Source organism: Trachypithecus francoisi, unplaced genomic scaffold (genome assembly GCF_009764315.1).
Source record: "Trachypithecus francoisi isolate TF-2019V2 unplaced genomic scaffold, Tfra_2.0 Contig01579, whole genome shotgun sequence".
In the NCBI taxonomy this organism is placed as follows: domain Eukaryota; kingdom Metazoa; phylum Chordata; class Mammalia; order Primates; family Cercopithecidae; genus Trachypithecus; species Trachypithecus francoisi.
In genome coordinates, this window is record NW_022681442.1 from 4029125 (window position 1) to 4045366 (window position 16242).

The 16242-nt window shown below is 48.3% G+C and overlaps 1 protein-coding gene across 3 annotated transcripts in view; it reads right to left on the bottom strand.

The window, feature by feature from the left end:
* Positions 1-409: 409 nt before the first annotated feature.
* DOCK1 (dedicator of cytokinesis 1) overlaps positions 410-16242 on the bottom strand; it is a 551514-nt gene continuing 535681 nt past the window's right edge. For 2 of the 3 annotated variants that reach the window (XM_033179136.1, XM_033179142.1), the window contains exons 49-52: positions 13221-13419; positions 8599-8752; positions 5357-5508; positions 577-1578 (exon numbers count right to left, since the gene is read on the bottom strand). In XM_033179136.1, coding sequence (XP_033035027.1) covers positions 1483-1578; positions 5357-5508; positions 8599-8752; positions 13221-13419 — 601 coding nt within the window. In that variant the 3' untranslated portion in view covers positions 577-1482. Of the gene's footprint in view, positions 1579-5356; positions 5509-8598; positions 8753-13220; positions 13420-16242 lie in introns of all 3 variants that reach the window. The other variant, XM_033179145.1, reaches the window with a different exon arrangement.

Here is a 16242-nt window from a genome sequence, read left to right on the forward strand (position 1 = left end):
TTGCCACCCCAGATCCAGCCAGGTAGGCCCTAGAGACAGCTCTCTATGTCCAGGCCTCTACAGCTAAATCACACACCCACTAACCAAAGCCCTCTCTTAAATTAGCAGCTGAAAAGAGGCCCATATGATCTGCAGCCCGAGAGCCCTGTGGGTTTGGTGATGGGGAAGCATTCAGCTGGGGCTCGGCTCAGCTCCTGTCTATCAGGACATACAGCCATGCCCGGGACACGGGCACTTCCCATCTGGGCTCCAGGTCAGACACAATGAACAGAGAGGATTAAAAACAACGTTTGAGGAAGAGGTGCATATACAAATGTGTGTCACCAAGCACTTTAACAAAGCAGAATAGAAACAGCAGCGTCTGTATTTTACAATCAAGGATGCAAACATAATATGTCAGACACCATGAGTCTTTTAAAATAACATTTTATTTTTCATTGTCAATGATTAACTTTTGAGTCTATTAGAAGAGTATCATGATTATAGTGAATAAAAAAATATAGATGAGAGAATACAAATATTAGGTTATACAAAGTTAGTTTTTTAAAAATCATTGTCCACCAAAATTTTCAGGACTTTGGAGTTCTGAAAAAAAAATTTAATATGTGTGTGTGTGTTTGTTTAACACTTCCAGCAGTTAAACGTTAAGAACACATATGGAGAATCATTTGTGGACGCCTATTATAATAAACAGAAGGACCACAAAAATTAAAACAAGTTCTAAGAACTGTCATATATACACATTTCTGTACAGAATGAGGACAAAAACAGTCCCCCAATTAAAACCAGCTCTTGTGGTGCACACATTCTTTTTCAGAAAAGAACAAAAATTTATCTTCCTCTATGCACTTGTTTTTCCATTTGATTCAGTATTTTTAATGCTGCTTCCACCCCATAAATTAGTAAGTGTTCAGTAGCTGAGAAATATCCTAGTTTAAATTCTGCCAGAGGAAATCAGGAGCTTCCCCGGAAGGGCTGAACTTCATTGTCTGATGCAGGTGGGAGACACACCTCAACCAACGAAGTCACACCACCGGCTGGAACAAGGAGGGGCTGGATAAAACATCCCACGGCAGTGAGGAGGATTCCTATACATCGTCACTACACAGCTTCCCAAGAGTGAAGGCCTCGCTTCTCCTACTTGGCTGAGCTCAGGGCAACTGAGCTCTTTGCAAATGCAAGTCATTTGGCACAAAAAGAAAGAATGTTTGGGCAAGACTCTGATTCTCTCAGAGGCCCCCAACTCTGATAACCACAGTGGCACATCCCGGGCCCACACCCACCTCCCTGATCCACCCTGCTCCATGACACTAAAGGCCACTCACTCCATGGTGAGAACTGAACTCCTCTGAAGGAAAAGCAATTGCACGAAATGTTAACATCACAGGCCCAATGAGGTAAACAGCAGACTCAGGGGACACGGAAGGAGAGGACATGGAGACGGGGAGGGGCAGCGCACTCTTTCCAGACACCCTTGCGATGTCACTGCACGATCCCGGAGTCCACCGATGTCTGCTTGCGAGTTGTCTTTGGAGGGGGAGGAGGCGGAGTTTTGCTGGGCAGTGGAGGTGGCAGATGCTAGAAAACATGAGGATGGGGAAGACGTTACATTCCTGATGTCCTGACAGAAAAGAAGCCGTCTCCAGGTGGGGTCTGACCTGGCACAGCCACTCAGCCGGAACCATCCTCTCCACGTGAGTTGGGCTTCATACTATCTGACTCGGGGCTGGCAGGTCTGCTAGGCTCAAGACTGGGCTGCTATGGGCCTGGGCCTTTCTGACGCCTCTGAGCACTCTCCTACCGTGTGCACGGCCCCTGAGAGGTACCATTGCCCTTTGCATGGCCTTTTTAAATCTAGATGCTGTCGACCAAGTTATCCATCTATTGTCTAAGGGATAAACAAGTCCTTAGAGGCACTCTCCAGGGGTGAGATGAGAGACCTTCTTTTGCTTTCTGAGCTTCGGGCAAAGGTTAGCAAGCTTTTCCTGGAAAGGGCTAGATAGTAAATATTTCCAGCTTTTCGGCAGGCCACACGGTCTCTGTTGCAGCCACTCAACACTGCTGGTGTGGCAAAAAAGCGGGCATTGACGGTGTGTACAGAAAGGGGTGTGGCTGTGTTCCAAGAAAACTATTCACAGAAACAGGTGGCTGGTTGGCTGGCTTCAGCTCGTGGGCATAGGTCACTTGAGATTCACAAAAAAGAACATTAATTTCCAATGTGAAGATAATAGCAAACCCCCTGCTGATGGGCCTGGCTGGAGTGTTATGACTGAGGGCAGCTGCACCCTATTGCTTTTGGGACCGTCATGCCCATCGCACACACCTGATGTGCAGGAGACGCTCTGGAAATATGGGTCGATCGAATAGGAAAATGGATGAATGAGTGAATACACGAATGAGCGAATACATGAGTCAGTGGATAAATGAAGAAATGAACAGGTGAGTAAACAAAGAAATGAATGAAGAAGTGAACAGACCAGGGTAGGTGGGAGCATGCCACAGGCAGAGGAACCAGAAGGAACGCACAGAACACTATCATCTAACTTAAGGGTAAGGGTGGATTTTTAACAGCCTTTCAGTGTGGGTTTGCATTTAGCTGAATGTGAGAAAAGAGGTTTTCAAGGATAGACAGTGACGCAGTAGAGTCTCTCACTCATCGCCCAGATTTCCTCCTGATTCACAGACAAGTAAATACAAAAATGACCGAGTGCTTAACACAGACAGGAGAATACACGTGGGAAAGTAAAACTGTTAAAGACATCCTATGAGTATATGACCTTATATTAAGGAAGGTAAAACAACAATTAAGTCTTTTTAAGGCTGGTTAGAACCGTTAAAAGAGACATCTATTTTGACGTCTGATGAAACCGTTTGTTTACATGTGAAAGCCACACTGATAGGCCAATGAGGAGCAGGTAAGGACCAGACTAACACAGCCTGATACCAACACAGCACTGCAGATGACCTCTGTGCCAAATATGAGCATGTCAAAAGCTTACCACCAATAAGCAAAATGATAGCTCAGATTACTGACGGGAAGAGCCGTTTGGAAAGAAATGACAGCTTAGTGGCAACAACTAGAGACAGAGTTGCCTACAAGCCTGAGGCTGATCAATGAGAGTGACAGGAGGATATTGATCACACCCCCATCACGGCAGACAGATGATCATTATCCCAGAACAGCTCTCAGGGCCTGTGCAAAGGGAGGCACCCCAGGAAATGCAGCCGCTTCCGCCTAATGATGACATACTAACCAGCAGCGTGTCACCTGAGCATGCGCTCAGGCTGCAAGTAAATTAACAAGAAACAAAGACGGAAGACACTTGGGTCATCAATCTAATTGAATTCACACCCCCTTTATAAATTGAGACAGAGCTAATCCATGTTATCCTTTACTTAATCAACTGTATGTGGCAGCGGTAACCCACAATGGTGTATCCAAGAAATTGAGACAATAAAATGTTACCCCAGAGTTGATTTGTAACAAGATGAGGAATTGGCTGTAATTCTTAAGTTTAGAATTTTCCGTTTACTAGTGTAGGGAGACTAGGGGGAACATTCCTGCCTTTCCAGTAAAATAAAGAGACGAAAACGTGACCAATTAACGTAGCTGTTAGGGAAACAATACGCCAAGCAACCCAGTATTCTTGCTAGACACCCCCGAATCTTGTTTTGCTCTCACAGTAGTTAGAAATGCCCAGGAAAGGTCAGGCTTCCATTTCTGCGGTGCAACAAACCATCCCAGCCTGCCAGAAAGCCCTCTTCACAGGGGAACCTGGTGCCTCTTCCAGGACCGGTTCCCCACCAAGGCGTCTCTAGGGAGAGGGAGCCTGTTTAAATGGCACTTGGGTCTCGGAAGCACAGTCTGCCTCTTTGATATTAAAGATGACTGCTTGTTAGTTTTCTGATCCAAAGGGAATGATGAAATACGTATGCTGTACACAAACACCCTCTCTCTTCCACTCCTCTTATAAGGGATGTAATGATCTTGCGGAACACGCCGGGAACAAGTCTCCATAAAAAAAAGGAAAAGAAACAGCATGTGGGATTTATATTGTTTATTAAAGAAAAAAAAAAACAAAAACCCATGTCTCACCATGATGAAAAAAACAGAGACACCCAACAATCTCCTGTTTTCAACGTTCTACAGGAGTTTTGCGGCCATATAATTACTTTACTGAGGCTGGGTAGCAAAAAAATATGGCCAGCCGTCCAGATATGAAGAGGGATATTTTACTCTTCAGACTGCACTGATTTAATTGTCAAAGGCTGTGAATCACACGGCCCGGGGAGGGCTGAGCCTGGAAGCAGAAGTTCCCGCCACGGTTGAATCAATCACTGGCCCACCTCCATCCCACTCATGCTGCCCTCCGCACACGCCTGGGCCTGACACGAGAGGATGGGGCTGGGACTCGCAGGGCTGAGTGACGCCCGACAGCATCCTTGAGAACCAGGAGAGGAATGCGGTGGATCTGAAAAGAATGTTTCTAGAACCGTCAACTGGTAACTGAGGTGCTTGTTTCAATGGCTTTTTATGACTCCGACTAATATTGTACGGGCAGGCAGGCCCAGGGTCTGTTCGGCAAAAGGCACGTTGGGTGGGAAGAATGAGTAAAACGGTTGCTGGGAGGTACCAGCTTCAGGGACTCACACCAAAGAAGGGTTCCAGCAGCTTGCTTAGGCTTACAAAGGCCAGTGCTGCCAGAGGAAGCCAGGCTAGCACCCCCGAGCTAGCACTGGGGAGGGCGCTCAGGGGTGGGGGCACAGTGAGGGTGACTGTGCCCAGGAGCCAAACCTGGCTGTCCTCTGCAGTCTCTGTAAGGTGAGTGCCTGTCAACACCCAGGAGCTCCCAGCACCAGGTGAGGCTGCCTGGAGGAATGTTTGGAGACGAGAATGTTTGGAGATGAGCTTCTCCAGGGCCAAGCAGGTGTACAACAGGTGCCTGCCATACAGGGCGATACTGGCCAACCTCTTTAAAAAGTCAGACCTCTTGATAGAAAAGCTACTTCTCAAAAATCAAAATTTCATTAGAATTGCATTTCCAGTGGAATGATCTCCATGGTGATGATAACCGATGACAATCTTGGCATGTCTATCCTCTTCCTCTTTCTGAGGCATGCTATCAAAACGTGCTTTTCGATGCAGTTATTGATAATGACACAGAGCCACAGATCTTACCCACCAGAGTCCTTACTGCTTTGATACCTTTTGCAAAATCAAATCCGGCCCATCATACATGGTTTTCCTCACATGCTCACTAGCCCAAAGTAAACCTGCTAATATCTGGAATGAGGGACTCGTCCTACTTTGTGCAGGGGAAGTAATGAAAGGCCATGTTTCAGAGTGCCGACTTACCCTCTGGTGTGGAGGTGGAGGTGGAGGTGTTGGCGAGCTCAGCAAGTCCTGGTTTTCCATCAAATTCCCGTAATCTGCCACGCTGCCTTTGAGAGGCAGAGGGGGTGGGACATCGGCCACGTCCGCCCCCGTCATGCCATTCAGCTCCAAGCCTGGAAAACCGGGATTTATTTAAAATCAGCCCAACTTCCCCATGGAGCCTGACTGCTCAGGGAGCTGCTTCACGTTCCCTCCCAGAGAGGCAGGCACGTTTGTCAACAGAGCAGATGAGGGCAGGGAGGGGGCGAACACAAAGGGTGGGACCCTCTCCTAATGGCAATGTTCTAGAAAGAGAATAGCAAGTATCACGTGACAACTAAAACCGGAGCATGAAGCAAGGCACAGAGCCACTGTAGAAAGGGTGACGCTCACCCCGGCCTCTTCTGTCCTGCCTCGGGCCCCTCCCTCGGGCCCCTGCCTCGGTGAAAGTTAAACAGCTGGGTGCCACAGGACTGTCTCTGCTGCTGCTGCTACTGCTTTCAAAGCCCAGCCAGGCCTCTACAGTCACCCCTGCAGTTATCACCTGGAGAGATTCGCTAAGCAAAGTCTAACACGGCAACCAGTCACCCAGCGTCCAATCTCTTTCCACAGGAACATCCACAGTCGTATGAAATGAAGTTATTAGCCGTAGCAGTTACTGTGGCTGTTGCTTTAAATAAGCCAAGGGAAAGTACAATTGATTTTTAAAGTAAACTGGAAAAAATAGTCGTTTTCAAATGGAGGAATAATCATTAAGACAGGATATTTTCTCAACCCTTGTTGAGACTCTTAAAAATAATTTGTTTTCTTTTATATTAAAGAGAGAAAAACTGACATTTTTACTGATGAGTCTCTTTTGGAGTTTTCCCCTAGGATCCATCTCATGAAAAAATCCTTTTTTAGGAAAATGCATCCTAGGAAGGGCACAGTGTCAGCGTAGAGGGAAGCTCTGCCATGGGGCTGAGGGAAATAAGGCTTTGGTGGGTGACTGCCTTCATGATTGCTTCCAATTACTATGATAATATATACATGACATAAAATTTGCCATTTTAGCCATCTTTTAGGGGACAATTTGGTGGTATTAAGCACATGGGCCATGGTAGACAACCATCACCATGATGTATTTCTGAAACATTTCCATCACCCCAAATGGAATTCTGTACTCATTAAACAGTAACTCTCCATTCCTCCTTCCCTCCAGCTTCTAGTATCCTCTACTCTACTCTTTTTTTTTTTTTTCTTCTTTTTTTGAGATGAAGTCACGGTGTGTTGCCCAGGCGGGAGTGCAGTGGTGCGATCTCAGATCACTGCAACCTCCACCTCCCAGGTTCAAGTGATTCTCCTGCCGCAGCCTCCTGCTTAGCTGGGATTATAGGTGCACATCAACACACCCAGCTAATTTTGTATTTTCAGTAGAGACGGGGTTTTACCATGTTGACTGGCTGGTCTGGAACTCCTTACCTTAGCTGATCCACCCGCCCTGGACTCCCAAAGTGCTGGGATTACAGGCCTGAGCCACGCCTTTCTGTCTCTATGAACTAGCCTTAGATCTTTCATTTAGGCAGAGTCATACAATATTTGTCCCTTTGCGACTGATCTATTTCACTTGGTATCATGGTTCCGAGGTTCGTCCGTGCTGCAGCACGTGTCAGACCTTCACTCCTTTCTACAGCTGGGTAATATTCTATTGCATGGACATTTCTTTGGATGTACATTTTGTTACTCTGGCCATCAGTTGATGGACATTTGGCCTGTGTTTGCTTATTGGCTCTTGTGAAAAATACTGCTATGAATATTAAGTATCTGTTTGAGTCCCTGCCTTCAATTCTTTCGAGTACAGGCCTAGGAGCAGGACTGCCGGTTCATATTATATGTTTATTCTACACTGAACTTTGGAGGAACCACTAAATTGTTTTCTGCAGCAGCAGTGATGGTGCCTGTTTTCAATATTAAAATAGATTTTAAACACATTTTTAGAAAGATCATGTAGTAATAGTGCAAGGATGTGAAGATGCACCCTCCAAAGACATATCCAGTGCCCAGAAAGCTCTCTGCCTACTCAATTAAACTCACGCATCCACTCCTGGAGCCGGCCTCCCCACCCACTGACAGTCTCCAAAATTATGACTGCTCCCCTTTCAGCAAGAGGAAAATCAGGAGCAGAAGACAATCACTCACTGCCTTGCACAACCCTCGCCACAGAGCATGGAGCTCTCCTGCCTGGAACCCCTCTCTGTGCCACAGGAAGGAGAGTGGGCTCCCCAGTTCTGCTGCCATCCTCCCCCCAGCACCTTCTTCCTGCCAAGATTTCTCCTCTCTGCTGGCTCTGAATCTAGTGGTGAAAAGCTGTCTACCACTTAGAGTAAGTTGAGTCGAGTCTTTCCAAAATGCAGACCTCTTAGGGCCACCCAGAACCTCAGAATGTGCCTTATTTGGATTTAGGGTCTTTGCAGATATAATCAGCGAAGGATCTCAAGGTGAGATCATCCTGGATTTGCAGTGGACCCTATATCCAATGACTGCTGTCCTTGTAAGAGGAGAGGACACAGACAAGGAGGCCACGCGGAGACAGGGGCAGAGAGGGGAGTGATGTGGCCACAGTCAAGGAGGGCTAGGGACTGCTGGGAGCCACCAGAAGCTGGAGGGAGGCCTGGGACAGGCTCTCCCTTGGAGCCACCAGAGGGAACCAACTTGCTACCTCCTTGATTTCAGAGTTCTGGCCTCCAAAACCTTCGGAGAACAAATGTCTGCTGTTTGGAGCCACTAGTTTTGTGGCAACTTCTAGGGTAATTTAAACATTGGTCAAAACTAGAAAAATAAGCTGTGCCCTTAGCTGTTGCCAGCTGCCTGGAGGTGCCTCTCCAGTGCACAGTCCTAGACACAAGCAGGCCCACGGCCTCCTGCAGCTCTGTGTCCTGCGATGGGAAGTGGGGCAGTTCCACGTGCCTCACAGGTCCCCTCCACATGGACCCTGGGACAGACCCTGCACTTTCTGCCCCTCCAGCGCTGGAGACCTGGGCTCTGGTTTTTGGCCTGGTTTGCGAAAGTCCAGACTCTACAGCCTGTTTCAAGGGACACTCCCAGGAAGCCAGGTGTTTATCTAAACTCCCACCCTCTGCTGCAAAGGGAGGCAGGAAGCGCTTCTAACCTCAGAGCCTGCAGCCAGGGGAAGTCATGGAGCTACAGCACGCTACGTATGTGGGGACTTACTTGACTGCACTTACTTGACTGCATGCTGAAGCTGAGCTTGGCCCTTGGTGTAACCGGAGGAGGTGTTTGCTGGGAGGACGGTGACGAGGGGGACACTGAGAAGCGCCTTTCGCTTCCAATGACGTTGATCACCTGGCTCTTCGGTCGCTGGGGCCGCAGGGGACTTATCTACATGAAAGGAAAGAAAGAGCACAGTTACGGTCTGTTATGGGCCGAGCTGCATTTCCACCTAAATTCCTATGTTGAAGTCCTGACCCCCATTACCTTAGAATATGACCTTCACTGGAAATAGGGTCTTTGCAAATGATCAAGCTGAGGTGTGACCCGTTAGTGGGCAGATTGTAAGACATGAACAGGAAAGGTGGACGGGGGAGGAAACTCTGGAAAATCTCACGCCCCAGAGACCCCCGCAAAACACACATGCTAGGTGTGAGCAGAGGGCAGCGGAATACCTAGGCAGGAGGGAGTGCCCTGAAACACGGGGTAAGACACCCAGTAATTGCTCCCTCTGCAGCTAACCTGTTACAATGTAGCTGGCTACATGCTGATCAGGAGGGAAACAGGGAAAGGGGTTAATTCCTAAGAGACACTTGCACAGGAAGTACAGATTTGACCGCAATATGACCTTCTTGGGGTGGCAGTCATGAGCAATGCTGCCATTAGGTAGGATTGCTATTGATCACTGAGCCCGAGTGTGCATATCAACTAGCAGCAAAGGTAAGTCCCACAAACCTGGGCGGGAACTAGGCAGGGAAAAGGTGGAGACTTAAGACAGCTGGGAAAATAGACAAAGACAAAGGGAGAGGCTTAAGACAGAGGTGGGAGCTTAAATCAGTCCAGTATAAAAACCACAACACAGAATTCCCAAGGGCTGCTCTCCACAGGGTCAGCCTGCTCCTCTCCTGGAGTGTACGCTACTTTTATTTCCTTAATAAGCCTACTTTACCTACTTTACTAATTGGTCTCTTGGCTGAATTCTTTCCTCTAAGACTAAGAATCAAGAACCTGCACACTTCCCAGTAACAGGTCCTAATCCAATAGGACAGGTGACCTTATGAAAACGGGAAGTTTGGACATGGACACGTGTTCCATGGCAGAATTATTCCCAGGTGTGCTCAGCATGCTTTGGTCTCTTTGGTGTGTACCTGAAAGTCTAGGAACTGGCTGAAGGATTTTTGCTATTCCTTTCCTTTGCTTCTTCTCACATCCTAGGTCATTACCGGGCAGGGATTCTTTTTTCTCTCCTTTTCAATGCATGTTTTCCTGCTCATCTCTGGTTTTCGGAGGCACTTGACTTTCCCCCACTGAAGCCCTTTCCCTGTGTTTGTTCCATCAGTAAGTTGTATGTATATATTTCTTACAGGTTGCTCATCAGGCTTTGGGGAACACGAGCAGTGACAGAATACTCTGAGGCAGGAGTAATTAGAAAACTTATTAACCCAGCCACGATGATTTCAGAGTTCTGGCCTCCAAAACCCTCCAAAACCTTGGGGTCAAGATTCTCCCCCAAGGAAGGGCAGGCAGGCGAGTGGGCAGCTTCGGCTTGGTGCTAGGTCTGGGGGCCTGGTGGATGGGCTGTGCTGGTTTGGGTGAGCAACAGAGCAGGTAGCCTTCAATGTCTGCCCCAGGAGGAGTCAGCCAAGCCAGGGCCAGTCTGGAGGTCACTGAGGCTGGAAGGAGGAAATGGGAACCAGGCTTGGGAGGAAGATTCAGGCCCTCTGGCAAATGAGTGACAGAGCCAGGCCAACAGGTCTATTTCCAGAACTACACCGTGCTGTCGGGGGAGCCAAGTGCCCAGGAGCTGCACCTCCTCTGAAGAAATGGCCTTGTTCCAGGCAGCAGAACTGCCGTGGGAAGTCGGGAAAGGCCGGGTGAAGTGCTGCATCCTCTGAAGGCGAATGTGCTGGCAAGAGAGATTTGGGGTCTGCTAAGGTGCTTCTCCTGGCTTCCCTGCCTCCCAGGGCGGGCACATTCTTATTCAGAGAGCGTGAGGAGGCTGGCCTGCTGAGATGCAAATTGCAGCCTGGAAGCTCTGGCTGGAGAGGCTCAGCTAAAGGTCAGGAAATTGTTGATGATGCAAATCAAGTAGGAAACCAAACCCAGCCCCAGGGGTGAGGAGGGAAAACCTTGGCAGAAGCTGGGGTGTAGGGGAGGCCAGCATAGGGGAAGGGCAAGGAGGACGCTACAGTAGGGGTAAGCGGGGCTGGGGGGTGGGGAGGGTGCTGGGGTTGTCCCCAGGGAATGGGTTGCTGCTTCTGCTCCTGTGAACCCCCTCCTCACCTCCCCTGCTGCATGGCTGGTCACAGGCACGCAGTCGCCTGCTAGGAAACTTCAGGTGTCTGACTATCCTCACAGACCTTGCCGGCACCCGTCCCCTGGAGGAGGTGGCCTCTGTGTAGGCAGACAGGTCGCTGGGCTGGACCAAGAATAGGAAGCCTGTCCCCAGTGGGAGGTTCGGATTCCCTGCCTCCTGGTGCTGGAAGGCTCAAGCTGACACTGGGCCAGATGCTGAGAAGCCCCACCAGTGTTCTGTGCTCTGACCTTGGCGAGTTCCTGTGGATTTGCTGAGGGTGCCAGGGCCAACCGTGGGGAAGCAGCCCTTGTGGTGCTGCCCTAGCCCTGCTGTCTGCAAGGATCCTAGAAGGATGCTTGGGACCACAGGCAGGGACAGAAAACGCACTGTGCTGGCTCTGTGCCTGTCACGTGTGTGCTTGTGTCTTTGGACTTTTCACACAAGTCAGGTGTGATCAATCCTGCCACTTGCCACAACTTCTCTGAAGCCTCCAATTTAGCATCTTAAAACGGAGCTTAAATTAAAATGTATGAAAGACGTGCATAGTGTCTGGCACTAAGTCATATTCAAAAATGCTTCTGTTCCTTCCCCTACCCAGCTACGATGTTTTGAGACTTGAGAAATCTACCTGGGGCTTGAGAGAAGGAGACTTCAGCCAACCTCTGGGGTGGTGGGCATCCCAACTTCCGAGAAGAGCAGACAGAGCACGCTGTGTGGTCAGGACCCCCTCAATCTGCTGGAGGCTGAGCGTCTGGGTGCTTCGGGCCAGCCTCCAGCCAGTGCCCCCCGAGGCCTGACATCCTCGGCCACCCTCACGGGAATTCTCCAGCCTCGCTGCAGCCACAGGCCGCAGAGCAGCGCTGGCCTGCTGGATGTCAAGTCATGGCTGGGGGTTTGCCTTCCATCTCTAGATAGCCAGGTAGCATGTGACTGCTTTCTGAGTGGCATGAAGTAGAGATAAAACGAACTTTCTGGATTTTAAGTTACAAACAAGCAGTGCAGTATGTCTAACTCTCTAATCACAGCCCGCCGGCTGCCCAGGACTGAGACAAGCAAACACCCATCCATTTCCAGGGAGGGCAGCTCCAATCCTGACTTCGCCTTTGAAAGTGACAGCCCACGAGAATCCCTTCTTTATTTTTGTTTCCAACTACAGCTAGCACTGTCAGAATCAAGCTTGCTCTGGAAGTGGGCTGTGCCTCATCTTTGGACTCACACTCTGATACAGCTTGTCCCCTCCAAATCTCATGTTGAAATGTTGGGGGTGCGGCCAGTGGGAGGTGTCTGGGTCATGGGAGCTGACCTCTCATGAAGGGCTTGGTGCTGTCCTTGTAGTAATAGGGGTAATGAGTGGGTTCTCATTCTATCAGTTCACGTGAGACCTAGTTATTTAAAAAAGCCTGGAACACGACCCCTTGCCCATACTCTTTCTTACCATGTGACATGTCTGCTCCCCTCCCCTGCCTTTGGCCAAGAATAAAAGCCTCCTAAGGCCTCACCAGAAGCCAAGCAGATGCTAGTGCCATGCTCATACAGTCTGCAGAACCATGAGCCAGATCAACCTCTTTTCTTCATAAATGACGCAGGCTCAGTTATTGCTTTACAGTAACACAAAACAGACGAACACAGACTCCCAATGTGGTGTACTTCTGGGAGGATCAGCTCTCAGGCCCAGCCCCAGGATGAGAGCTGGCTCCTCGGTTTCACCACCCTCACACGCTCACAACTGTGGAATGAACGAGACTCACTAGGACCTGTTTTTAAGGTCAGCTCAGCAGCACGGGTCACGTGAAGTCCCTGTAAGTCCTTGTGAAAGATGGCCAGGAGATGGAAAGGTGGAGCAGATGAGACAGAGCAGGTACCCCAGGAGCAGGTGCAGCTGCTGGGGCCTGGTGGGAAGAGGTCTTTGGATTCTAGTTCCGCTGATTTTCACACTTGGGCCATAACTAGCTTAGAGTTCCAGTCAACAAGGGGCGAAGAGAAGGCATTAGCGGACACGGAGGACTGTTTCCTGACAACAAAAGGACTCCTGCTCGTCTTCTGGGATATTAGGACATGTGTAGGAAACAAGTCCAACAGAGCCAGAGTGGCAGAGCCTAGCAGCAGAGCGGCCCTGCCCCAGGCCCTGCGGAAGCTGGACGAATGCTAAGCCCAGCTCTGCGGCTCTGGCTGTCCTACTGCCTTGGGACATTCGAGGTTAGGGGAGGAGGACCCCAGGTTTTTGAGTTGCTAATTTACAACAAGTGCAGTCAGAGCCCACGGTCAGCCCTGTTGGCTACAGGTGGGGCAAAGGTGGGTCCCTGAAGCTACTGCAGAGCGAGGAAAGCTACCCTGTCAGGTTACCGTTTCCGAAAGGATCACAGCCTCAGACTGCTGCAGGGAAATGTCGGTGGGTTTAAATTCTTTCTCAAATATCTCTTGATGTTTGCTGTTCCTTTTTTCCTTCTTCTTGTCCTTCTTCTCCTTCTCCAGGTCATCCTTGTCCAGCTTGTCCTGGGACCTGGAGTGCATTTTCTTTGGCAGGAGAGGCTCCAGAGCAAACCTAAAGGAAAGGTCAATGATGTCTTAATAGAAGAGCAATTGCTTTCCACCCCCCAGACACGTGTAAAGTCACTCACAATCCATCGAAGACATTTACAAGGAAAGCAACGATTTAAAAGGGAGGCCAAGGGCGACTTCAGATACAGTCACCAGATGCAAGGACTGTGTTTCAATCCCAACACAAACTGTGAAAAAGATAGAACACTTAGCACCATGGGGCAAATGTGACGTCTGACCCGATATTAGATGATGACATTAAGGAACTGTTCATTTACGATGGGAGGATGGTATTTAGGGTATATTTCAAAAGGGGAACCCTTGTCTTTTAGAGATTTATATAGAAATATTCTGTCTATTTTTTAATGGGGAAAAATGGACATCAATGCAAAGAAATGTCTGCTACCTTAATCCTGAGCAAGGCTCTAAGATTACAGATAGATGGTTGTTTCCAGGTGAAAGCACTTTGCACGGCTCGGTCAGAAGCAAGCCAGGGCCAGCTCACAGGTGCCCTGAGGTTTCCAGCTGGCAACTGAGCTGGAGACAGAAGACCTGCATTCTAGCTCTGTCACTTGTGGGTGACTCTTGATGTCCTCGTAACCTCTGGCAGCTGTTTCACTTATCAAAGGGTATAAAGCCACCACCACCCTCTGCCTACCCCACAGTTGCTGTAAAAACACATTCGTGGTTACGCCATGGAGTAAATGCATCTTAGGCTAGTTTCTAAGGCATGTACCAAAAGGTTAGTGTGCATGCACATCCACACACGATTGTGATTTGTCACTCCAGCACAAGATTGGCGTGTCCATCCTGTTTCTGGTCCTAGAAGTCTTATCAGGAGGTGGAAGAAACTGATCCAATTCTAAGACTGGAGTCTCATCCCTAGAAGCTCCTGCTGTGAGGAGGAGTCAGGAGAGATGGTTGAATGGATGAAGGCATGGGCCCGCCTGAAAAACCGTGTAGCATAACTCACATGGAAGGCAGGGCTGTTCCTAGGATCTTACATTTTCAAAATATAGCCTGCTCTTTGGAGCTCTGAGTCCTCACAGCAACTTCCAAACCTGACTTCCTTGACTGCCTGGAGAAGAAACTGGCTTTTTCAAGGGAAGCATGATTTCAAGAGGAGAAAATTTAGCCAGCCAGTCATCTTTTCATCCTAGCTCTAGTTTCTCTTACATGTATTTCTGAATGGGACGCTTGGAAGGAAGCCACTGTTCTCATTAAGAAGGCCATTGCAGGGCCGGGCGCGGTGGCTCATGCCTGTAATCCCAGCACTTGGGGAGGCTGAGGCGGGTGGATCATTTGAGCTCAGGCGTTCGAGACCAGCCTGACCAACATAGAAAGATCCTGTCTCTACAAAACATACAAGAATTAGCCAGCCATGGTGGTGTGCACCGATAGCCCCACCTACTCAGGAGGCTGAGGAGGTAGGATGGCTTGAGCCTGGGAGGCAGAAATTGCAGTGAACCGAGATTGTGCCATTGTAGAGCTTGGGTGACAGAGTCAGATCCTGTCTCAAAAAAAAAAAAAAAAAGAAGACGGCCATTGCAACAATCTTGCTCCCCACTGATGTGCTCACTGTTGATTTCCAGGTTGTGTGTCCCATACTGGGGAGTCAATTGAACCAGGAAGGGAAGGATCATTCGCAAAACTGAGCTTAAATCCGCTAAAGATGCAGACAGCCCAGAGCAAGGACCACCACCTACCTACTCTTTGCTTCTCCCATCTAATGTGGCTGTGCAGTAGGATGTATTGCAGGAACATACACTATGTAAACAGTAATGGTATTAAATCTAAGCACTTCATCAATAGCTGTTAACGTCTCCATAAGACAGATAACAGGATATGATGTGCCTCTGAATGGAAGAACACACAAGTACCTATGAAGTCATCCCTAAATCAAATCTGAATCTGATCAAATCGCTAGATTCAACTACCAATATGCAGGGAATATGGAGAATTGAGACACGAATTAAACAATGCAATAGGGTATGCTATCAGCAAAGTCCTGATGGTGGGGACCATGACAAGATATGCAACCCAGGATTTCCCACAAATAAACTACAAGGGAGAAAAGGGGACTGAAAGAGACCTAAAGAGATCACATCCACCAAGCGTGAGGTGCAAGGTGAGGACCTTATTTGGATTTTGCTTTAAACAAACTAAAAAAAAGACATGACAATGGAAAATTAACACTAATATATTATTAGAATAATATGGAATTCCTGTCAATATTTTTGGTGTGAAATAAACTATATTACTATAGTTTATATAATATAACCTAGTTATGGTTTTAAAAAAGAGTTCATACCTTTTAGAAATTCATATTGAAATAGCTATAGATAAAATGATATGATATTTGAGATCTGCTGGAAAATATGATGGATACAGATTGAAAAAAAAGATTGGTTAAAACCCGATAATTGTCAAGACCGGCTGTGGGGCATGGGGGCCTCATTATACTATTCAGCCCACTTTGTATATATCTGAAATTTTTCTTTTTTTCTGAGACAGAGTCTCACTCTGTTGCCCAGGCTGAAGTGCAGGGGTGCAATCACGGCTCACTACAGCCTCAACCTCCCCAGGCTCAGGTGATCCTCCCACCTCAGCCTCCCAAGTAGCTGAGACTATAGGCATGCACCACCACACCCAGCTAATTTTTATATTTTTTGTAGAGATGGGGTTTTGTTACGTTGCCCAGGCTGGTCTTCAACTCCAGAGCAATCCACCTGGCCTCAGCCTCCCAAAGTGCTGGGATTTTAGGCATGTGCCACTGGACTCAGCTTTGAAATTTTTCTATAATAAAATGTTTAAAAAATAAAAAATG